General features: G+C 48.4%; 2 protein-coding genes across 5 annotated transcripts; both read right to left on the bottom strand.

Moving 5' to 3' along the window:
- Window positions 1–250: 250 nt before the first annotated feature.
- LOC127314315 (28 kDa ribonucleoprotein, chloroplastic) lies at window positions 251–2,729 on the bottom strand. Its single transcript, XM_051344769.2, has 4 exons — window positions 2,203–2,729; window positions 1,335–1,436; window positions 895–1,200; window positions 251–565 (listed from the first exon to the last, which is right to left on the bottom strand). Exons 1-4 carry the CDS (start codon window positions 2,656–2,658, stop codon window positions 491–493), a joined length of 939 nt encoding a protein of 312 aa, XP_051200729.1. The 5' UTR covers window positions 2,659–2,729; the 3' UTR covers window positions 251–490.
- Window positions 2,730–11,530: 8,801 nt separating this feature from the next.
- Window positions 11,531–15,730, bottom strand: LOC127314313 (kinesin-like protein KIN-1). 4 transcript variants are annotated; one of them, XM_051344765.2, is made up of 17 exons: window positions 15,516–15,730; window positions 15,226–15,352; window positions 14,795–14,897; window positions 14,616–14,659; window positions 14,423–14,452; window positions 14,202–14,324; window positions 14,098–14,123; window positions 13,918–13,999; window positions 13,767–13,808; window positions 13,623–13,656; window positions 13,468–13,543; window positions 13,027–13,175; window positions 12,851–12,912; window positions 12,693–12,784; window positions 12,403–12,601; window positions 12,119–12,301; window positions 11,531–12,019 (listed from the first exon to the last, which is right to left on the bottom strand). In XM_051344765.2, exons 2-17 carry the CDS (start codon window positions 15,349–15,351, stop codon window positions 11,864–11,866), a joined length of 1,527 nt encoding a protein of 508 aa, XP_051200725.1. In that variant the 5' UTR covers window position 15,352; window positions 15,516–15,730; the 3' UTR covers window positions 11,531–11,863. The 4 variants fall into 4 exon arrangements, with proteins under 4 accessions (XP_051200725.1, XP_051200728.1, XP_051200726.1 ...); XM_051344768.2 differs by having other exon boundaries at window positions 15,226–15,357; XM_051344766.2 differs by having other exon boundaries at window positions 15,226–15,413.
- Between the last annotated feature and the right edge of the window lie 8,343 nt (window positions 15,731–24,073).

The raw sequence follows: 24,073 nt of genomic DNA on the forward strand, positions 1-24,073 counted from the left end.
ATGTTTAGCTCCAAATTGAACTGAAGATGTGAAGAAACATAGGCTCAACCAGAGCATGAAATCAAACAAAAGTTGTCCTAGAAAACCAGTAGAGCAAACGGTAGTAAAGCAATATCCTCTCTGTCTCTTTTCTCCCAAGAAGAAGACCTCACGGACTTGGCATCAAGTGAATGCACACATCCTTGACAACGTCCTCGTGTGATACATTCGTGGAAGGCACACAGATATTGTGACTGATACCAATAGGGCAAAGAAGGAAATTCAGTCGCTTGCTTCTGACTAAAATGAATCGTCAATATATGGTTCGACTCAGTCAGGCGATTCATGTCAATGATTGTGTTTGAAAATTTTGCGATGGTACATCACGCTCAATTACTTACCAACTAATACAAAAAGATGTTAGCTAGTTGTGCCGCCTGTGCCTGAGTGAACTCAATATGCAAATAAGCTAGACAAAAACGCAGGGGCTTGCATGTCTAACAATCAGGGCTTAGCTTCTCTGAGCTTGCGTATCTGGCGTTTGTACATGAGCTTCTCTGACAATAATATCCCGTCCTTGAAAATTCTGTTGCAAAAGTGAGAGTCGATATAAGATATCATAGTCGTGAACATAGATGAGATATCATCAAGGATGACAGCAAAACAACTCTACATAGCAGAACTCATCAAAATTATATGAAAATGTGTTGCTAAGATATCATGGAGCTACCGGTAAGCTTAGTTAAGCAGAGACTGTCTGTTACAAACTTTACTTATTTAGGCTTTTCTTACACAAAATTATCCCAACAGAAATTAGTTTCTTGAAATAAATTCAAGTGTGAAGTACAACTTCCATTTTAATATCAAACTACTGGAGGATGGAATAAGTAGCAAAATGAAGTTCAAAAACTGTACCGTGTTGTTAAGCTTTAACGCAGCCTCAACCTCTTCGGTTGAAGAAAACGAAAGGAACCCATAGACTCTGTGTTTCCCTCCTTTGCGATCTGACAGCAGCCTTGTACTGACAATAGTTCCGCACTGAGTGAAGTATTCTCTTAACTGTTGAGGTTGAAGAGACCATGCAAGGTTGCCGACATATATCTTGTACGGGCTTTCAAAGATATGGTCCTTCATGGGTGGCGTATGGGTCAGGGTGGGATTTCTCCTATTGGAAACGACGTGAGCCGCTAGTTTTACAAGCATGTCACGCCCATCCAGGTCCTGTAAGAGAAACATGGCAGTAAAGAGAGCGGTATGTAAATGGTTTACTCCACAGAACAATTTCATTTGTAGAAAAATGTGCGAGCAAGTAATGAAGAAACTACACGGTAAGTGAAGGCTATTGTGTGACTCACAATTCCATCTAGAGCGTTGACGGCTGTTCTAGCTTCTGCAAAAGAACGCATCGTAACAAAACCGCATCCTCGACTAATTCCGGTCTCGGCATCGCGTGAAACCTGCAGGTTGTTCACAGCTTCATACATTAACATCAGTGAACCTCTAGGGTCTTAATCCGAAGCAGTAGTAGCAACGAACACGGCGCCATGAGAAATATGTAAACGTGAAGTAATTGGTATGGATCCCATCCAATGTTCATCGGTAGTTTCCATTAAGATACCGTGGAAGCATAAACGCAGGAGCTGCCAATATGGATCCTATGTACAAAGAGAAATAAACTACAGTCTGCAGTTTTCTTTGCAAAACTGAAATGAGATTTCAGAGTTGCTAGCCTTGCTTTTGAGATTCCAGACATGCGCGTAGCAGGTGGGTCAGAGCATCCATTGAGATTTCAGACTTTCAGAGTTGCTAGCCTTGCTTTTGATGAGTAACAACAGGTGAGTTAATTCTATCTGTGAGCCTGTAAGGTACCAAATCTCAATACGCACATTGTATATTCTTCTATGAATGAACTCCCAAGAGCCAGGGGGGGCGTCACTTGTGTTCAGGTGGTCCGTCCAGTTTTTCATGGATATGGTATCGTCTAGAGTGGCGGAGCTGCTCCTTGTTTGTGATGTCAACTGAATTTTGGTTAGCACCATCATGCTAGCTATTGAGTATTGATACACAACCTTTGACCCAACTGATACTAAATATTGACGTCATTAGCCTCATCTATCACTTAATTTGGGCTCTTACATCACTCAACGCCAATCCTATCTCCGCCACTATAATGTGACGCAACGAATTTGAGAGACCGCGTGGAAGGAAGGTGTCTGTTTGTACCTCGACGGAGAGGACGGTGCCGTGTGGCCCGAAGAGCTGGAGCAGCTCGTCGACGCCGTACCTGCGGGGCAGGTTGCACACGTACAGCTCGCACGGCCGCGGCTGCCGCTGCGTCCGGCCGCTCCCGTCGTCCTCTCCCGCCGGCCCCTCGCCGGCATGCTCCTCCTCCCCGTGCGCCGCGGCGCCAATGCCGCCCGTCCAGCCCTGCTCGTCGTCATCGTCTTCCGACTGCGCCTCCGTCTCCTCTGCTTCGAAAGCGAATGGGCTCTCGCTGGCTCGCAAACGAGAGAGCGCCGCGGGAGCGGAGGGGTTGGAGAGGCGCGCGGCTGCGGAGGAGAGCGCGGGGCGGCGGCGGCGGCGGGCGGCGGAAATGGAGAGGCGGCGGGAGTGGGTCGGGTTGGGCAAGTGGAGGAGCGTGCGATACGAGGCGGAGGCGGAGGCGGAGGCGGAGGCCATGGTGGTCGGATAGGGAGCTGCCGAGCCGAGAGAGCACGGGGAGAAGGAAAGCGGCGTGGAGCGGCGAGAGCTCTCGGACAGGGAGGAGATGAGCGGCCCGATGTTTGGCCACGAAAGCAACTTGCACGCTGCGTAATTGTGTTGCGCTCCAAATAAACCAAAACAAACTATAAGCAGCGCTATAGGGAGTGGAGTTTTGGCTCCCGGGTTCAAATAAACCTGATATCTGGACCGTGGTATTACGCCTGAAGATTGAGGACACAGCAAGAAATAGATGGGGTAGGCACGCTAGTAAATGAATAATACATGGGGTTGTCACGTAAGGTTGGTATACGGGCCCGCATCATTAATCTGGACCCGCGGTACTTTGCACTGGCAGCTTCCTGTACCACGGGCCAGATTTGTGTGTCCGTGCGGCCGTCCGTGTGTGTCTCCTGGATAGGCGCACAAAAATCGGCACACTAAACGTCTCTTCCGTCACGCTGTAAACGGTTGGCGCGCTTGGCCGAAATTTGCCCTGCCGGACGCGCCAAAATGCAGTCATCCGCCGAATGCGCCAAAATACAGCGCGCGCGGCCACACGAACAGCTAGTTTGATCGTATATGGTTCGAAACGAATCAAACAAATCAAATAAAACACGAAAATTTAACTGAAAATTATGAAATATATTAAAAGTGCGACAGACACCGACATTTTATTTAAACTAAACTAAATCTACTCAGAGTCCTCCCACTCGAAGTCCGACGATCCGCTAGTCGGAGTCGTGTCGGAGACCGGAGTGGTCGTCCACTCGAAGGAGGAGGAGGAGGTGGGCATGTTCGTCGACGGCCCGTCGCCTCTCTTCTTCTCCTCCGCCCTCCGTGCCACCTTCTCCGCCCTCTCCGCCTTCCTCGCCTTCGACTCAGCCCGGCGCTTCTCGCGGTCGGCCTTCTTCTTCGCCGCTGCCTTCGCCTTCTGCTCCTTCTTCTGAGCGTAGAACATCTCCATGGCGGCGGCGTCCTCCGGGAACGCGCGCTCCCACTCGAGGCGGAGGCGCACGTCTTGCTCTGCGACGCGTAGGCGCTGCTCGAGCTCGCGGCCGCGCCGCCGCTCGGTCGTGACGGCCGGCGATGGCGGCGCGAGCATCTCCACCGCTCGCACGTCCAAACATCGTCGAAGTTCATGTCTTGGCGGGCGGCAAAGCGCCAGCGGCGGCGGAAGCTGCGACACGGCGACGGCTGCGGCGGGAGGCTGCGGCGGTGGAGGCCGCGACGGAGGTGCCTTAGGGTGGCGACAGCGGAGGGGGCCGCGGCAGGGGAGCCTGCTGGATGCCATGGCGGCGGTGCTGCTCCGGGAGGCTGCGGCTTTGGGCGGGCCCCGATCTGGGCCTGTCGGGCCATGCAGGCCGCAGCCGCTGTTGGCGTTGGCGGCGTCTCCGTCTTGTCGCTGGGGTGGCCATGGCTTTGGGCCGGGTTGGCAGTGCGGTGGTGGCTTCGGGTGGTGCGGGGAGTTCATGTCTGCGGACTTCGGCTTTCATCCTCGAGCCCCGTGTCGGTGTTGGTCGGCGTCCCCTCTATGTGGCGTTCCGGCGGCGCCCACGGCGATCTTCGGCGGTACTCCGTTGGCTTCGGGCTGTGCTGCCCTCTGCGCGTAGGCGGCTACAGGTTGGCTAGGAGGTTGCTCAGCGGTTGCAGGTGGTGGTTTGTGCCGGTCCTTGTTGGCGGGCGCGAGGTCTTGGAACTCTTCGCTGGGCGAAAGCTCTATCTTGGTGGCCGGCCAGGACCGACGACGGTGACACCTGTGGGCGCCGCATACTTCTTGAAAGCGTCGTCGAAGCGGGTGTTTCTTGTTCTCCGCTTGGGCTCTCCGGGGGAAACCCTAGATCCCTCGCGGGATCGGGCGTGGGCGGCGCTCTTGCGTCGCTTTGCCTCTTGGGGCCTCGCTTTGGATGTCCACCGGACAAAGGGACTTGTGGAGTGTTTTGGTGGTTTCGGCGGAGGCGGGTTCGTCTTCGGCCAGGCGGGGCGCGGCCTCGGGGCCGGCGTGGTAGTTGAAGCGGTGGCTCCGGTCTTTCGCCTCCGCCTGTTGCGTTGAGGTGTGGTGTCGACCTGGCTGGTCGTCGATCCGTGTGGAGCGCAGCCTCGGGGCCGGCGTGTGGTGTCGTGTTGTACGGTTTTTCGGCCAGTTTTTCTTATAAACGGGCCAACTCTTTTTTTCTATATCAATGAAAGGCAAAGCTTTTGCCCCGTTAAAAAAAATGAAAAGTTCATTGAAGACAGACATGCATGCAAATGTTCGTGAAGCCATACATGCACGTGTTGTTCTCCCAGGACACATACTAAAACTATGAAGAGAAACGGACAAAGCTGGTAAGTGATAAAACTTGTAGATCAGTATCTTGCTTTTCGACAAGGATGTATAATATAGATTGTTGTTGCAGGGCGGAGTGGTTGTGCATCACAATCTAGGCGTAGAGAAGCATGCCAGCAAGATTATACACGGGCTATGTTTTAGAGAAGTTTGAACATAGCATCTACAAGGGATTTGATGACATCTGGGCTTTGTCTTAACCACCGCGTGCGGTCCAAGACTCTGGACGTTGGTCTAGGACGTGAGAAAAAAGTTTGTACCGATATCTATAACTACTAATAAAGGAAGGAAGATTTTTAGAGATCATTTATTTTTTACTGAATGGAGATGTATGGCTGGTTCGTCCGTATCGCTAGATGGGCCAACGGGCTATCGCTGGTTCGTCCGTATCGCCATCGATGAAAGCCTGCGTTCTCTGGTGCATTCATCGTCGTCCATGGGCCTGAAGGAATCCCATGCGCTTCTTGTTGGTCACTTCCTAATTTCCTATCGCTGGTATGGGCTGATCTACACGTTAAAGATATTTTACATTGTCCCACCTCGCTCCCTTGTATAGAGTACCACCGGTTTATATACGTAGTTTTTTGGGTTGTAACAAGCCACCTTGGAAACGATGGGCAGCAGTATCATTATATTATCCAAGATCTATTGTGGGAGCAAATTTACAGGCTTGTGTGGCATGAGAAAGGAAAGCAAATTAAAGGAAGGATAAATTGCACAGTCAGCTCCATGGCAGGCCAAGGAGAAAAGAAGACGGAATTACGCATACAACTCACCGACCGCCGCCGCCGCCAAGTCCATCTTGCCGCACTCCTCGAGGGAGTTAACCGTGCGCGGCTCTGGGAATTCCACCTCGCGCCTTCATTGCGACCGGGATGCGCTCGCGGTGGAAGCGGTAGAGCGAGGTGCGTATAGGGGACGGTCTTGAGGTCCTAGCGATGATGGAGAGGCTGGCGGGGATTCTTTGACGACGGTGGAGAGGTGCTGTCCACGGGAGGACAGAGAAGGAGGAGCCGCGTGCGAGATCAGAGTACTAGAGAAGGCGACTCCCAGCGAGGAAGGGCGGTGGCAGCCGGTGAGTCAAGGGAGCCAGCGGCGGCAGAGGATTCGGCAGGCGTGGGACGAGAAGATGACGCGATTTGGGAATTTTTCTTTCGGATGCTCGATGTGGTGCTAACGATAGAACAATGTGAATTAGCGCTACTGGGCTAGCTTTGGTACTTTGGCTGGTTGGGTTAGCACGAGTGATACGGCGGTACAGCCCAACGACCATGTGCTACCAACGTGAAAAAAATAGCTGGACTGTACGTACGATTACATAGTTCTCAAAAACTCTGAATGTAGAGGTTCATAAAATTTACCTATAAGAGTTCTGTTACTTCAGAAACCGGCCGGCATTGTTTAGTCTGTTAGACGATCATACTATATTATATTAATACAAGTTTTAAAAGGTAATCTATTAATTAATTTTGTTACATTGGATAAGCTATATGTATCGGTGTTTGTTTACTTGTACGATTTTTTATTGACCAAATTTAGCTCATGTTTAATTTGCTTTAAAATTTCCAGTCTTTGATTTACGTCATTTCGTATTGTGGACTTTGTTACTATCCTAATTGATACATCGTTAACCGACAGTTATGCAAAATGCCACACCTAGGTTCTTGATTAATATATTGAACACGGCTAGGAAACACACCGTGTTCTACGATCATACGGCGTGTTCGGTCAATCAGAGGAAATGTTGCGGAGCCACAAGCAAGTAATGGTTGCAGCTCACACACGTTATGAGCTCCTCGCAACAGAGGGTCATCATCATGGTACAACGGATAAATTACATAGGCAACATTGTATATACGCATATTTTCTACCCATTGCGACGCATGAACATATTTTCTAATTTATTTTGGGTAGTGACGAGCGTCCCGAGATTGGAAGCCCCGATCCTCCATCTCCTATGCTTGACATGTATCCATTTCCATCCTGCTCGGGGGATCACGGACCACACACGCGTACATGGAAAATGATCCCCACGTCCTAGAATTTGAATGTCGCCCTTACGTTGTCAACGCTAAGCAACAAAGGGTTGTATGTGCATGCTTCAGCGGTCGGATACCGGCGCCGCGGGCGTGCTCACAATGGTGAAGATCGACAGCGGGCGAGCTCACGTGTTGTGGGAGGGGGAGCCGCCACTCCACCGTAGGGACGGTTGTGCGGTATTGGTGATCTCAGAGCACAATTTCCACCACAGTGGTGGGTCGCTCACGCCACCGTTTTCTCCACACAAAAAAGAAATGTGTCGCGTTCTCGAGTAGGATGATGTGAGCCTAGAATCATTTGTCCGGTGGAATCAAAGTGTTTCACATTTATTATCCGGGTATCTAAGTCGGTGGTGGCAACACACATGCATTTTTCCTATTCAAGCCGGTCGAAAGTTGGTCGCGCTGGGCAGGTTTAGGGAATATGGGAGGTTTGCATTATATATTTATTTTTCCGGTGCAACGCACGGGCACTTTTGCTAGTCTATACCTAATAATAAAGGAGTTAAGGTTTCTGCCAAAATTTTCGTCCAACTTTTTTTTGGACGATTTTACCCTCCCACGAAAACACATAATACTGAGGCTGCCACCATACCGGTTCGCGCAATCGCGCTCCGTCCGCATCTTTTCGAGCGTATCACTGTCGAACTCTGCCCCCTTCCCCCATCCTGCAGGGACTCCTCCGTCCGCACGGTAAATAAATAGCAAACAGATCGGTTCCTAGCTTATACGGCAGCGCGCCGGCGGTCGAGTTCGTTTCGGGAGGCGATGGGTACTGCGCGCAACAATGGTTCAACCGAAAAAAGGCCACCCATCGGCCATCGCCCGTGTGGGCAGGAGTGTTTCGGATGCTGGAGGGCAGGACAATCGGGGGCAGAGGACGGCGATGATGCGGGACACGCAGACCGCATACAGCGCGTGCACGGACACGAAGACGACCCCAACGTGGCAGCGTCGACGGCGGTTCCACGCGCGCCGGCTGCAAGGCGAGGTCCCTCGGCGCTGAGATCGGAGGGATCCTAGATCCGAGTAAGATACCGGACAATTTTCAGAATCGAACCGGAGCGGTCCGATTGCCGTCTCTCCGAAAGAAGAGTTCGAGCGCCGGGTCACTAGATCGGGGGCGGAGCCGACGGATCCGAACCAAGGGCGACTTGGAGGCCAATTGCTGGTTGATTGATCGATTTTCTATCTTCCCCGCGCGCCTACGAGTGAACTTTCTTTTGTTGGTGTGCAGCCTCGCCCACGCTTTTCCTGCAGCTAAGGTGAACTGCGCTTTCCGGTTCAGATCTCTAGCAAAGTTGATTTTTCCAGCGTCACCGGCACCGAGCGTTTCGAGTACAAGCTGGTGGCGCTGCTCGAGCTCGCGGCAGCGGATGAGGATGGCAGCATGAAGGAAGCGCTGGCGGGGGCGGGCGAGGAGCTGGCCGATGATTCGGCCTCTGCTATGGCCACAGCAAGGCGAACGAGCCACAAACGCCGCTCATGATGGCCTGGCGACGACAGCTTCACTGCACTTAATTGGGCCGCCTTTGGTGTAATTTCTTGCACAGATAGCACATGCGGCTGTAGCTCGAGGAATAATCACATCGACCCTGCTTCATAGTTGGAATCCTCTACGTACGTGGTCTAAACTTATATTTTTTAATACCCACTTTGATCCATATTAATTGTCAATCTCTATTTTTATACGAAATCAAGAGCACTTAATATGATTGTGTTCTACTTCTATGTAAAGTGTCTGTAATATTGTTTGCAATTTCTGAATAATGAATTGTCGAGGTGCGCACATGTAACTAAATAAAAGATTAATAATGATGGGTAACAAGTAGATAAAAAATCAGAAAAAATAAAGACTTAAGATGAATGTGTGCACTGATACCGGTTGGACATAGATTGATTTTGGCCAAAATTTAGGTCGCATCAACTATTTTAGTCTTAATATTTGACATCTTTTTCATCCCGCTGCAACGCACGGGCACTTTTCCTAGTATCAAGAAAAAGGACTGTGGCAATCAATGAGTCTACATCTACCGCAGACCCACTGTACAATATTCCGAGTGCGCAGCCATATACAACATGGAATACAATGCTTCCTATCAATCTGTCTGTTTCTGATTGGTCTAGCTACTGTGTGCATCTACACCCGGGAGCCAATATGGATTTCCGCTATAAGCAGCACTACAGAAATAACTGTGAAAAAGCATTACCGCTGGTTTGAATCATCGGAGCAAAGTACTCCCTCCCCTCCGTCTCACCAAACATGTTGAAAGTTTGACTAAATTCGAACATATCTAGACATTATTTAGTGCTTAGATATATTCATGTTTAGATAAACTTTTGACACATTCTATGGAACGGAGTAAGTACTTAACAGAGCATACCACTCGAACATATCTAGACATTATTTAGTGCTTAGACACATTCAAGTTTAGACAAACTTTCGATATATTCTATGGAACGGAGGGAGTATCTTCAGGAGTAGGAGAATGTCTGAGCAGAGACATTCTTGGTGTGTTCGTTTTTTAGATGTGGTGGAATAGAATGGAACCATTCCATTCCACTGTCACGGAACCGATCCATCCCTGTGTTTGGTTTGGACAAAAAAATTGTCACGGAACGGTTCCATCCCTGTGTTTGGTTTTGAAATGGGATGAGAATGAAATGGAATGGGTGAGATAGTCACCCAATTAATTATTCTAAACTCGATTAATTATTTGCTAAACTTGATTAAGTAGTGCTAAACTTGACTAATTATTGTAAACTCGGTTAATTATTGCTAAACTTAATTAATCAGCGTGTGACAGTCACCCGTTCCACTTGGTCCGGCCGAATCGGCCGGACGGGTTGGTTCCGCATCCGGAGGGAATATGCCATTCCGAGGAACCGTTCCATTCCATTCCATCCCCAAACCGAACGCAAGAATGGGTTCTAGGAATGGAACGGTTCCATTCCATTCCAGTCTATCCCAGAACCGAACAGACCCATCTAGCGTGTATCCTTACACCCTTCTCTCTGTAAAATGCACTTATTATGAATAAAATCTCTTGTTGTTAAAAAAAACAGAGCATACAAATCAAGCCTTTTTTCCATGCAATCCTATCAAGAGCCAAGACTTCATAATTCCAATCCCTCAAGTCTATTTTTATCGCCTCCACCCACGTCAACTTCGGTCGTCCTCTACCCCTTCTAGTTTCCTCCATACTCTTTAGAGTTTCATTGTTAACGGGTTCTGGATGCCTCCGCTGGATGTGCCCAAACCACCTTAGTCGGTGTTGGACTAGCTTCTTGTCGATCGGTGCCACCCCTAGCCTATCACGAATTACCTCGTTTCTAATCCGATCCTTTCTTGTATGGCCGCACATCCAACGTAGCATGCACATCTCCGGTGGCACTCATTTGTTGGATATGTTGTCTTTTAGTGGGCTAGCATTCTGCCCCATAAAGCATCACCGGTCTGATTGTCGTCCTATAGAACTTACCTTTTAGCTTTTGTGGGGCTTTCTTGTCACATAGGATACCAGATGCCTGCCGCCACTTCATCCCCCATGCATTGATCCTATGGCAAACATCCTCGTCAATATCACCATTGCTTTGCAACACTGATCCCAAGTAACAGAAGGTGTCCCTCTTGGGCACTATCTTTCCTTCTAAACTGGCATCTTCGTCTTCGCCACCAACACCACTAAAGTTGCATCGCATGTATTCAATCTTAGTCCTGCTAAGTCTAAACCCCTTTGGCTCCAAAGTTTTCCTCCATAGCTCAAACTTCCTATTCACCCTGGCCCTAGTTTCATATATTAGCACCACATAATCAACAAAGAGCATACACCAAGGAATATCTCCTTGTATATCCTTGGTCCCCTCATTCATCACCAAGGAAAATATGTATGGGCAAGGCTGACCCTTGATGTAGTCCTATCGTGGTTGGGAAGGTATCGGTCTCACTATCACTTGCGCGAACACTTTTGTCACAACACGATCGTACATATCTCTGATGAGGGTAATGTACTTAGTTGGAATTTTGTGTTTCTTCAACGCCCACCACATATCCGTCCTTGGTATCTTGTCATACGCTTTCTCCAAGTCGATGAAGACCATATGTAGGTCTTTCTTCCGCTCCCTATACCTCTCCATAAGTTGGCGCCCGGGCATAAAACCGAATTAGTTTTTAGTGACGTTCGTCACTCTCCTCAAGCGATGCTCGATGATTCTCTCCCAAAGTTTCATAGTATGGCTCATAAGCTTAATCCCTCGGTAGTTAGTACAACTTTGGATATCTCCTTTATTCTTGAAGATAGGTACTAATACGCTTTTTGTTTACTCTTCGGGCATCTTATTTGACCGAAAAAAATGTAGTTCAAAAGCTTAGTTAGCCATACTACTGCCACGTCTCCAAGACTTCTCCACACCTCAATTGGGTGAGTTTCAAAAGAAAAAGAAAAACTACTCCCCACAAATATAGCCTCAAAGACAGTTTAACTAAAGAAAAATTAATGTGTCATAATCCACCATAGTATATACCAAGCGCAACATTATCTTTGGTACTAGCTGCTCTTCGACCAAGGTTCAGCAAATCCTGTATGCATCCGAGTGGTCAAGACATGCTTTGACCAGCAAACTAAGACGATAATGTCATTTAAGATGTCTAACATACGAATTTTAACGGAAGTGGCAAGATCGAATCAACCTCAGTACTCAGGATCCTCAAAGGCACTCGTGACTAAAGCGCCAAAATGCTGTTACTCCACTACTAGCTAAGATGTTTGATGGCAGGAATGTTCGCGGAATGCGCGCGACGCTGGCCGTCGTGCCATCAGTCTGGCATGAACCCAACAAGACGGAGGACGGCCGCCGGCACAAAGCCAAACAGCGCACCACCGCTCCGCTCAGCGGCGGCGCACTGAGCCCGGGCTGCGATCTCCTGCGCGACCTCGAGCTGATGCCTCAGCGTCTCGTTCTCGTCAGTGAGCTGCGCCATCCACAAGCAGAGTTAAACCTTGGAGAGAACTGAGTAGCAACAGCAGCAGGAGGATGCAGGTTTCAGGTTTGGATGGTGCTGCATATATACCTCCTGCACAGTTTCTGTGAGCTCCTCCACTGCTTGCACCAGCGACGCGATCTGCCGGCTCGCAGCGTCGTGGCACGCCGAGTCGATGTCCAGCACCACCGTGTCGGGGTCGAAGATGATGCCTTCTTGCACAAACAGCTCCTCCAGCAGATCGACGTCTTCCTCCTTGAGGCTCGACCTTAGCTGAACAGGAAAATTCGGTGGCAGGTGGGATATATATCTACTAAGAAGAATGTAAAGTGGGGTCAAAATCGACCACCTCTGCTTGGTTGCTTACTACGAACCTTGCTCAGTAGCCTTTCACGCAGACTGTCATGATCGCCAGAATCAAGGCTGGGATCAGACGCCTCAGATTGGCTGCTACCAGCCTTGCTCGGGGTTCCGTCAGGCAGATCATCTTGATCACAGGAATATGGGGTGTGCTTCTTAGCGCTATCCACTTCGGTGGGAATCAGTTTGTGTAGAGTTTTTATGAACTTCGTCCTGGATGAATATTGCCATATAGCCATGATAAACTGCAGCATGACAGCAGTATAAACACTACGTAATAGTATTTGACGTTCAAGGAATATGCCTGGTTCCGAAGCGAATGGTAGATAGACTTTCTGGTGAGTTTGACGAACTGGGAGAACAGCAGCACAGCAATGCAGCTCTTGAGCTGCCACCCTGCAAGCAGTAGCCGTATTAAACAAAACTGCTGGTTTGGAAACCCTGAAGAATTTTTTGACAGACCAGTGAATCTTGAAGTATGCGCGTAAGCTTCGAGTCACGGTAAGGCACATGATTTGGTTTAGCTGGAGACCAAAAATATGACAGTTAAAGGTAGTCATTAATCAGAAAGGTATAGTAGTGGACTGACTACTTCTATGTTTAGCATTTTTACAGGGATTGTTGTATTTGCCACTTACCAGTAGTTAGGGCATTAATAACATTTCCAAGAGCTGAAAGAGATTTGTTGATCATTTTAGCCTCATCAAGAACACTCCCTTCAGCACCAGTTTTCTCAACTTTCTCTGAACCAGCTAAGTCAACTAGAATAATCTTCCCAATCCTTACCCTGTAAGATTAAAAAAAATCACTAGCTGCCAACACTAGAATCACTTTCTGCAAGATTATGGTCTACAACTCTACATACAATCCAGGCAGGTATGACAGTCTATACCACAAGCAAGGAGAATTGCATTAACACAGAAATTGATGCCTAAGCAAATGAATGAGCACAAGGCGTTCACTCAGTTGTCATATTGTCAGAAAAATTATGTATGGTTATACAGTTATATCAACTTAAAATGGAAATAAGAAACATCTGACCAGGCATTCAACTATTGATGTTTCCTATTCAAGCATACCTCTCATCTGTAGTGGATCCATGCTGCACTGAGAAAATGTACAGGCAATGACTTCTACTGCTGGCCAGATTCATTTCTATATGCACATTTAAGGCAACAAAATGTACAAAATTCGAATGTTTTTTAACTGTTTCAGAAATGGAAACAGAGGATACGTGTTTCTCCGACAGCTCTATTGGCAATTCCTTCCTGTAATTTAGACCAGTAAACAGAAATAATTTGGCATGCACATACAGAAAGGTGCTCCAAGAAAAAATCAACAGCGATCAAAAGAGCAACAAAAAACCAACAAAACTTACAGAAAGGCGTTCCAAGGCATCTGAACCATTCATAATGGATATCTGCAGCAAAAATTTCAGTTACCAGGCATGAAAATCCTTCAAAGGATAGGTATTAAACACCTTCCTTTATGGAAATAAAAATCGAAGTGCAGATGCATTTCTTTCTGACCTCTGTTGCTCCAGAAATGAAAATCCCTTGGCTTTTACTCTCCTTGATCTGTAGATTGTCCTTGGACAAGTCAAGAAGGTCCCTGTAATATAAGGAGACAAAACTTGATTCCCTTGGTACAGTATGTTACAACAGAAACTCTACACGGGATTCATACGCAAACATCAAGCAGATTCTCACCTTACTTTTTCCAAATATATCTCCACCTGAGAAACCGTAAATCAATGTAAGTGAAGATCTATCAAAGTGAACTGAAAACCAGCATACGAGGATGGTGTTTTTACCATTGACAACTTCACAGTCCAAGTAGTAATGTTTTCTGATGTTCTTAAACAATCAAAAAGACCATTTACAACTCGCTGAACCAGTCCAGTTTTCAGCTCATTGCAGTGCAAGATGCTTGGCCCCTGTCAAGATGCAAATTACACAAATACGTAAGGCCAACGCTGAAGAGACACATTCGGTAATCATCACATGAATTTAAGCCCATGGATGTTCTCTTTACCTCCATGCTATAAGTTTTTCCAGCTCCAGTCTGTACAAATATGAATTTCAAATGAAATGTTAGCACTGTTACAGATAGAAGCATCTCATTTCATATGCAATGCTTAGGGTGTGTTTGAGACTGTAGTGGGCCTTTAAGACGCAAAGGGTTTATCCAAACATTTGTGTACGCTGGTGTCTGCAGTAACACATACCTGCCCATAAGTAATTATGGTGCCATTTATTCCATTGACAGCATCTGTTCACAACATTAGTTACTCAATTAGTGCTATTCGGACTGTTGAATAAATCCAGTCATGACCAAACTGCAGTAATACGAAAAGCCCTGACTACCTTATGCATAAATTCAGAAAGAAAGAGGAAGGAATAAAACCTGTAACAATGGGCATTGCCAGGAAATTATAGACATCAGACTGTTCCGAGTCATCATAGAACACCTTGTCAAAGCTGAATATGACATCTTCGTCCCGCTCATCCTAACCCAAGTATTTCGCAGCACATTAGGTCTCAAAAAGGCACTAATCAAGCATGAGGAAACACACACAAAAAATCGTCAACAAGATCACAGGGATTTGCCATGAACAATAAATGCAACAAAAGGATAAACAGAGAAGGCATATGTTCCCCACTTTGTTATCAAGCAGGCTCATATTCAATCAGACGGCTATGGGCATGCGATGTTTTTGAATTTCAGTAATCTGGATCAGAATACAGCTGCGCATCTCACAAGGAAGGAACTGAACAGGAACATTCATCTACGTGCCACGTATCACAGAAGTAAAGGCAGATGAGTATCATCCAAACCTTGAAAACAAAGGACTCCGAGTCCAATTTCTTGAAGCAGACCTTGTCGTCGTTCCCCTTCCTCTCCTTGTGGCTCAGCGGCCTGAACCGCACGCACACCGTGACGTTGGAGTTGGGCTTGGACATCCTGGCCTTCAAATGGGGTGCCAAATCCCCGAAATCCGGGTGGGGAAGCAATGAAATGGCCGCTTAACCGCAGAGGCTTTGGAAATTCAGGGGCGCGTCCGCGATTTTGTGGATGCTGATCGGTTGGGGGTTAGGTAAATCGCTGGATGGTTGAGAGCTCGTACCTCGAGAACCAACGCCCGGGACTGCGCGCGGACGGGGCGGAGGCAGAAGGGGCGCGGCGAGGTGGAACGGGAGCGGCGACGCGCGCGAAGGGGGCGGTGGCGCTAAGGTACGGCGGGCGGCGGCAGCTCCTCTAGGGCACACGGCGGTGGTAGCCTCGCCCTCAGTTACTTGCTTGTGGCCTTTGAGGGATTAATTCAAAATCAGAGGGCGGAACCGTCCTCAATCCCAATAGGTCGATGGAGACCTCGGCACGCGCCTCCCTTGTGTACTACAGTACCGATACTCCGGAACGAGCGTATCGGGTGGTCCGTTGAGTGAGCAAGAGTAAAATGCTTGGACGGATTTCACATCGAGAAAAAAAACTTGAGTGACTTATGCTTTCAAGTCTTACCGTGACTTGGTGCCAATATTCACCATTCATTTCTCATTTAACGTAACTGATTAACTTAGAATTTACTAAATAAATAGAATACTTGGAAATTTTTGAAAAAAAATCTGATAAATTGTGCATGTTTTGATTTGTATTCTGGTGAAGTTTCATTCCATTTGACTCAAAGGTTTGTGATTAAATAGGTATTTAGTTTACACTAGTGCTCCAAAACATAAAAATCTATTTAATCACAAGCTAGTTATCCGAATGGGATGAAACTTTCACAGGCTTCAAAACGAGGCATTTGCACTTTACCGGAAATTTTACATTTTTTTTTGAATATTTTTAGTTTTTTAGTTCGAAGTCAGAGGCAATTTGAAGCGTTGGATCTGAGATGAATGGTGGATGCTGCCACCAAATCACAAATCACGGTGAGACTTGGAATCATGAAGTTACTGAAGCTCTGTTCAACTTGGACACCCAAATTAATATGTCAGCAATTTTAAAAATATAGTACGTACAGTCACTAAATATGGCGTAGTGCTTATTTAGATCACTAGCTCATTGTACATAGATGTATTTGCAGACGTGGCAAGTGATAGACCCGTTTGTCAGCCATTAACTTTTATAAATAGCATTTTCGGGTAATGAAAAAACTAAGCTAAAGTGAAAAATGTCAGAGTTAAGATTTCTATTCCACCTTTGCCTCTCCATCCTCCTATCTAGCGGGCCACCTCCACCCCTCCTAGTTCTCTCCCGTTCGACGGGCCGCCGCCTCCACCCTTCCTCCCGTCCGAAGGGCTACCGCCTCCACGCCTCCTCTCGAGCGTTGACGCGCACCACGCGATGACGGGTGCGGAAATTCTCTGACGTGCGGCCCGCGTCCTCTGGTGCCGTTGTTAGATGGTGTGCGACGGCAACACAAGCCAAAACGGGACGGCGAGGCTGCAACGGCTGGCTCGTCAGACATCTGCGCCTCGAAGGCGCGCTTCTGCCTCCCCACGTCGGCTTCTTCGCTAGGCCGCTTATGTGTGCCTCTCCTACCCACGTACAAGAAAGATGAAAGATCGATTGATTAGTAGTAGCTAGTACGAGGGAATTGATGTGGGAATAACCCTTCAGGTACCCGATGATAACCCACAAGTATAGGGGATCGCAACAGTCTTCGAGGGAAGTAAAACCCAAATTTATTGATTCGACACAAGGGGAGGTAAAGAATACTTATAAGCCTTAACAACTGAGTTGTCAATTCAGCTGCACCTGGAAAAGCACTAGCAACAGGGGTGATGTGAAAGCAGCAGTAATATGAGAGCAGTAGTAACAGTAACACAGCAGCAGTAGCAGTAATATGAGAGCAATGGCACCAGAAAATAGTTGATACTACTTCCAATGTCATGTAGAACGAGTATATGATGATGAGAGATGGACCGGGGTTCTCAACTATCTACACTAGTGGTAACTCTCCAATAACAAGTGTTGGGTGAACAAATTACAGTTGGGCAATTGATAGGATTGAAATAGCATTAAGACAGAACATCAAGATTATTAATCATGTAGGCATGTTTCCCATATATAGTCATACGTGCTCGCAATGAAAAACTTGTACAACATCTTTTGTCCTACCAGCCGGTGGCAGCCGGGCCTCTAGGGAATCTACTGGAAATTAAGGCACTCCTTTTAATAGAGCACCGGAGCAAAGCATTAACACTCCGTGAAAACATGTGATCCTCATATCTAAGCCTTCCCCTCCAGTTGTCCCAATTTCTGTCACTTTGGGGCCTTTGGTTCCAGACATAGACATGTGCATACAACTTGTAGATACAATCTAAGCAATAATTATAGAGCTTAAATCTAAGATCATGCCACTCGGGTCCTAGTGACAAGCATTAAACACAACAAGATTGCAGCAACAATAACTTCACAAACTTTATAGATAGACTAATCATAATGTAACAATCCATCGGATCCCAACAAACACAACACCGATTACATCAGATGAATCTCAATCATGTAAGGCAGCTCATGAGATTATTGTATTGAAGTACATGGGGGAGAGAATACCAACTAGCTACAGCTAGAACCCGTAGTCCATGGGGGAACTACTCACGGAGCATGATGGAGGCGGTGGCGTCGATGGAGATGGCTTCCGGGGGCACTTCCCCGTCCCAGCGGCGTGCCGGAACAGAGATTCTGTCCCCCGAATTGGAGTTTCGCGATGGCGGCGGCGCCCCTGGAGTCTTTCTGGAGTTTCGTCAATTGGTATCGAGGTTTTAGGTCACCAGGGCTTAAATAGGCGAAGAGTCGGAGTCGGAGGGGCCACGGGGCCTCCTCCCCATAGGCCGGCTCGGCCAGGGTGGAGCCCGCGCGGCCCTGTTGTGTGGGGCCCCCAGGGCACCCCTCTGGTCCCCCTCTGACTTTCTGGAAGGTTCCGGGAAAAATAAGATGTTGGGTCTTCGTTTCGTCGAATTCCGAGAATATTGCCCGAACAGCCTTTCTGGAACCAAAAACAACAGAAAACAGCAACTGGCCCTTCGGCATCTCGTTAATAGGTTAGTTCCGGAAAATGCATAAAAACATTATAAAGTGCAAGCAAAACATGTAAGTATTGTCATAAAACAAGCATGGAACATCAGAAATTATAGGTACGTTGGAGACGTATCAAGCATCCCCAAGCTTAGTTCCTGCTCGCCCTCGAGTAGGTAAACGATAAAAAGAGTAATTTCTGTAGTGACATGCTACTTACATAATCTTGATCATCCTATGACGTGGGCATTACCCTTCGGGTAACCAATGTTGCCCTATCCTGTATTTTCTAGTTGGAGGCCCATGAAGATACTCAATGGCGAGGTGGGCCACTAGGACGGTGCGGCGGAAGATTCCTTGAAGTACAAGACACGGAAGGAGCCGAACAAGGAAAGCTTGGAGATAGATCTACTGTAGACCTAGTCATACTCGATTAGACCTCTTGAGACCTGGCCTCCTATATAAAGGCCAGGAGAGGGGCTGTTGGAGGACACAATCAATCTTAGCAATACTAGCCAGCAGAAGCTTAGAACTAGCTTACCCTAGCAACTAGCATCTCGACGAGATCACAGCCGAACTATTTGGCACCACATTGTAACCTGTTTTCATCATAATCAAAGAACAGACAGGCAGGACGTAAGGGTTTTACCTCATCGAGGGCCCCGAACCTGGGTAAATCGCTCTCCCCGCTTGTCTGTGTACCGATGTCTCGTGTCAGCTTGCAGGATTCCATCAACCCTAAGCCCCTATCGGAGGGCATTGCCGAGGAGCACCCTCGACAATTGGCGCCGTCTGTGGGAAACCTGTCGGCACAAGGCAGGGCATCGGCAGTACCAGTTACATCTGCAGCGTTCATGCTCGAGTCACCAACACCTCCAGGTCCAAAAGATCCGATTCGCTGCGGATCCTTCGAGTTCGTACCACACCTCAAGTCGTCGCACTCGATTTCTGCGGAATCGTGTGACGACATGACCACCACCTTTGGGGGCGTCCACTTCATCATCGACTCCGGAGGCTTTCTTCGCCTCCCTAGGTCAGATACGTCCAGCTTGGGGCCCTCGGTTCCGACAGAGGATACCTTGGGAATTCCACCCAGAAGCACGCATGGAGGTAACCAAGGAAGTTTCGACCCCGCAACAGGGCGAAAGAAAAGACGAAGGGAATTATACCATGGAGAAGAAGAACGTGCAGCGAATCACCCTCGTCAGTCCGAACGGGAACAGGAGGGCGTGCAACCGATCCATGGCCGTGCTCGTTCACCGCACCTATCGGCCACGGAGCAACTCGATGCACCATGCTATCTCCACTCCTATATCGACCCAAAGGACGGTCGGGAGAAATCCAGTCACCTATTGAGAAACTGCCGACACTTCCTGGAAATTCGACAGTTCTGTGATGACCTCAGGAGTGAAGCAATATCAAGAGTTCACATGATGGAGAAAAGGGCAAGATCCTACAGCTATCGGGCAGAGCCGTACGTACCGGAGCCATACGAACCAATGGAGAAGGACGAGTATGTACCAACTGAGGTATTCCCAGAACCACGCGGGCAGGTCAGCATGATCCATAAAACCAGCTTTTCGAAAAGGGAAACCAAGAAATTCTCGCGAGAAGTGAGGTACGCAGAGGTCGCTATGGTCGACACACCCGAATTCATCGACTGGTCGGAACAAAGCATCTCCTTCGACAGGACAGATCACCCGAAAGCTGTCCCCAGGCCAGGCCATGCAGCTCTAGTCCTCGAGGCGCAGATCGGAGGGTATAACATGAGCAAAGTAGTCATGGACGGAGGAAGCGGCTTAAACTTACTATTCGCCAACACAATGAGAGCGATGGGCTTAACAGTCGATATGCTGAGGGAATCCGACACAGGATTTCATGGCATTATACCGACTCGACCCGCTTACTCTCTTGGAAAAATGTCATTGGATGTGGTCTTCGGCACGCCCACCAATTTCAGGAAGGAAAAGATCGAGTTCGAAGTTGTCGACTGGGAGTCTCAGTATCATGCCATCCTCGGCAGGCCGGCGTTTGCCAAGTTTATGGCCGTGCCTCATTATGCGTACCTAAAACTGAAGATGCCAGGCAACAACGGGACCCCAATAACCGTTCACGGAAGTTTTGCTCGATCGGACACCTGTGACAGGGAGTTCCAGAAGATCGCCTCGAAATTCGGCGCTAAGGAGGAACTCAATGCGATCGACGCAGTCGTGGACCATACGCAGCCACCAGCCGACAACCGAAACGTAAGATCCGACGAGTTTGATGCTACAAAGGAGGCCAAAAAGCTGCAGGTGCACCCCACTGACCCGAAGAAAACGGTCAATATATCGGCTGACCTCACGATCGCATAGGAAGACGCGCTCATCGAGTTCCTCCGTGAGCGCTGGGAGATATTTGCATGGGAACCATCTGACATGCCAGGTATCCCCAGGGAACTCGCTGAGCACGCCCTTAATGTTGACCCGACAGCCAAACCAGTGCAGCAGTCGATGCGTCGATTCTCTGAACCCAAGAGGAGAGCAATTGGTGAAGAAATCAATCGTCTTCGTAAAGCAGGATTTATCCGAGAGCTCAAGGAATCAGAGTGGGTGGCTAACCCTGTCATGGTACCCAAGAAGGACACCACCGCTCTGCGTATGTGCATCGATTACACCGGCCTCAACAAGCACTGTCCGAAAGACCACTTCCCGCTGCCTAGAATTGACCAGATAGTTGATTCCACAGCCGGATGCGACCGCCTCTCCTTTCTCGATGCCTACTCTAGGTATAACCAGATCAAACTGAAGAAGGAAGATCAGGAGCTAACCACATTCATCACCCCACACGGTGTTTTCTGCTACAACGTCATAACCTTCGGGCTGAAAAATGCGGGAGCAACTTACCAACGTTGCATGCAAGCTTGCCTCGGAGAGCAGATCGGGCGAAACATCGAAGTCTATATTGACGATATCGTGGTAAAAACGAAGCACACTGCCACCCTCGTCGACGATTTGCGGGAGACCTTCGATAAACTAGACAGGTACAAGATCAAGTTAAACCCCAAAAAATGCTTCTTCGGAGTTCCAGGGGGGCAAGTATTAGGGTACTTCATCTCGGCCAGGGGGATCGAAGCCAACCCTTTGAAAATCAAAGCTAATCTCGACATGGAGCCGCCAAAGAATCTGCATCAAGTGCAGCAGTTGGCAGGACGTTTGGCAGCACTCAGCAGGTTCATCACCAAGCTAGGAGAAAAAGCTTTGCCTTTCTACAATTTGATGAAAAAATCGGAAAAGTTCGAGTGGACAAAGGAGGCGCAGGAATCCTTCGACAATCTGAAGAAGATCTTGTCGACATCTCCAGTCCTTGTAACCCCCCGCGAGAAGGAAACGCTGCTCATGTACATAGCTGCGACAGCCCAAGTCTTCAGGAGCGTCTTGGTCGTCGAACGAGAAGAAGCAGGAAGAGTGCATGGTGTACAAAGGCCCGTTTACTATCTCAGCGAAGTACTAACACCCGCAAGACAGAGGTACCCTCATCATCAGAAGCTGGCATATGCAGTATGGAGGTCAGCCCGCAAGCTACGGCACTACTTCACAGAGCATCCGATCATCGTCGTGAGCGAAGCGCCGTTGAAAAATATAATGACCAATCCAGAGGCCACAGGTCGAGTGTCTCAATGGGCTATCGAGATAGCACCTCACGACATAACTTACGTTAACCGGACGGCTATCAAATCCCAAATTCTCCCAGACTTTGTGGCAGATTGGATTCAATCTCAGACACCGGCGGCACCCGACATGTCGGGATCATGGATAATGTATTTCGACGGGTCAAAGCGAAGCACAGGCGCTGCAGCAGGAGTAGTGCTGATATCACTACAAGGAGATAAGATGAAGTACATACTACGTATGAACTTCCCTCTGCCAACAAACAATGAAGCAGAATACGAAGCACTGCTGCACGGAATGAAGATGGCAAAGGCATGTGGGGCGACCCGCCTGGAAATCTACGGAGACTCAAATTTGGTAGTACAACAGTCGATGAATCTGTGCGACGCAGTTAGCGACAACATGATCGCCTATCGGCAGCTGTATCAAAATATGGAAGCCAAATTCGAGGGGTGTGAGCTCAAACATATCGGCAGAGCCAGCAACGAGGAAGCCGACACCTTAGCAAACATCGGCTCCATGTGCTCTCCCATCCCAGATGGAATATTTTACGAGGTGATCACTCAGCGATCAATAAAAGAGAAGGCGCCGGCACCTTTAAAACCATCGACTGAGGATGCAGAGGCAAACCCGCAGCAAGTTATCAACGAAGCTCCAACTCTCCCAGCCGAACAAGTCCTCCTCCTTGAGCCATTATGGACTAAACCGTTCCTGGCGTACCTTGCAAGGCAGGAACTGCCAGTGGATCCAGTAGAAGCAAAACGAATCGTCAGGCGATCGAAAGCGTTCACCATAGTAAACGGCGAACTCTACAAGCGTAGCATATCCGGTATCTTCCAAAGGTGCATTGCCATCAACGACGGAAGAGCACTGCTGCACGAGATACACGAGGGAACTTGCGGGCATCATGCGGGAAGTAGGGCTCTCGTCGCAAAAGCCTTCAGGGCAGGATTTTACTGGCCAACAGCGGCGGCAGACGCTCAAGATCTGGTCATGAAGTGCGATCCTTGCCAACGGTTTTCCCCAAAACCGCACGCCCCTGCAATAGACCTAATGACGATACCCTTGGCATGGCCGTTCGCCCAATGGGGACTCGATCAAGTTGGGCCACTGCCGAGATCTTCGCCTGGAGGACACACATACTTATTAGTCGCAGTCGATAAATTCACAAAGTGGATCGAGGCAGTACCAGTACGAAACCAGAAGGCAAAAACAGCAGTCCAATTCTTCAAGGGAATAACATGTCGATTCGGCATGCCTCACAGTATCGTCACAGATAACGGGACTAACTTTGACTCCAAAGAGTTCCGAGAATTTTGTGATAACGGGGCAATAAAACTGAAATTCGCATCAGTGGCTCACCCGCAAACAAACGGTCAGCTGGAAAGGATCAACGGTCTAATAGGGGACGGTCTCAAGAAACGCCTTACAGGCGCAGAGGGAGCTTGGGTCGAAGAGCTACCATCAGTACTTTGGAGTTTGCGTACCACGCCTAACAGGTCGACGCAATACACCCCATTCTTTCTGGTACATGGAGCTGAAGCAGTCCTGCCAGCTGATGTTCGATTTAAAGCACCTCGAGTGACGGCATACACAGAATCCTCTTCCAACATTGCACTGCAAGATGTCGTAGACCTACTAGATGAAGCCTGAGACATTGCTTTGGCCAGAACCACAGTATACCAGCAGGCGCTGAGGAACTACCACAGTCGATGAATACGCAACCGGTGCTTTAGTGTTGGAGATGTGGTACTTCGGCTGAAGCAAAAAAGGCCCTCGAAACTCGAATCTCCATGGGAGGGACCTTACATCGTCACCGAAGTAATACCAGGGGGAGCGTACAAGCTCAAAAATCCAACTTCGGGAAAATATGTTGGAAATCCATGGAACATCGCACATCTGCGACGGTTCTATACATAGGGCGCGATCGTCCTTTGTTATCCTTTTAGGTTGCTTTTCCTTATGAATAAAGTTTTAATCAGGTTTTCTGCCTCCTTTCTTCAATTTCGGCCCC

Source organism: Lolium perenne, chromosome 7 (assembly GCF_019359855.2).
Source record: "Lolium perenne isolate Kyuss_39 chromosome 7, Kyuss_2.0, whole genome shotgun sequence".
Taxonomy (NCBI): Eukaryota; Viridiplantae; Streptophyta; class Magnoliopsida; order Poales; family Poaceae; genus Lolium; species Lolium perenne.

Bases quoted from the DNA above. Each gene is read 5' to 3' on its own strand.
- LOC127314313 (XM_051344765.2), bottom strand. From the start codon at position 15,351: ATGTCCAAGCCCAACTCCAACGTCACGGTGTGCGTGCGGTTCAGGCCG. The intron at 13,657-13,766 runs GTAAGTTTTGTT...TCTAAATTACAG, and splicing joins ATGCCTTGGAACGCCTTTCT to GAAGGAATTGCCAATAGAGC. The intron at 12,020-12,118 runs GTATATATGCAG...TGGATGGCGCAG, and splicing joins TCACAGAAACTGTGCAGGAG to CTCACTGACGAGAACGAGAC.
- LOC127314315 (XM_051344769.2), bottom strand. From the start codon at position 2,658: ATGGCCTCCGCCTCCGCCTCCGCCTCCGCCTCGTATCGCACGCTCCTC. The intron at 1,201-1,334 runs GTGAGTCACACA...TTTCTCTTACAG, and splicing joins TCAACGCTCTAGATGGAATT to GACCTGGATGGGCGTGACAT. The intron at 566-894 runs GTACAGTTTTTG...CTTTTGCAACAG, and splicing joins CGTTAAAGCTTAACAACACG to AATTTTCAAGGACGGGATAT.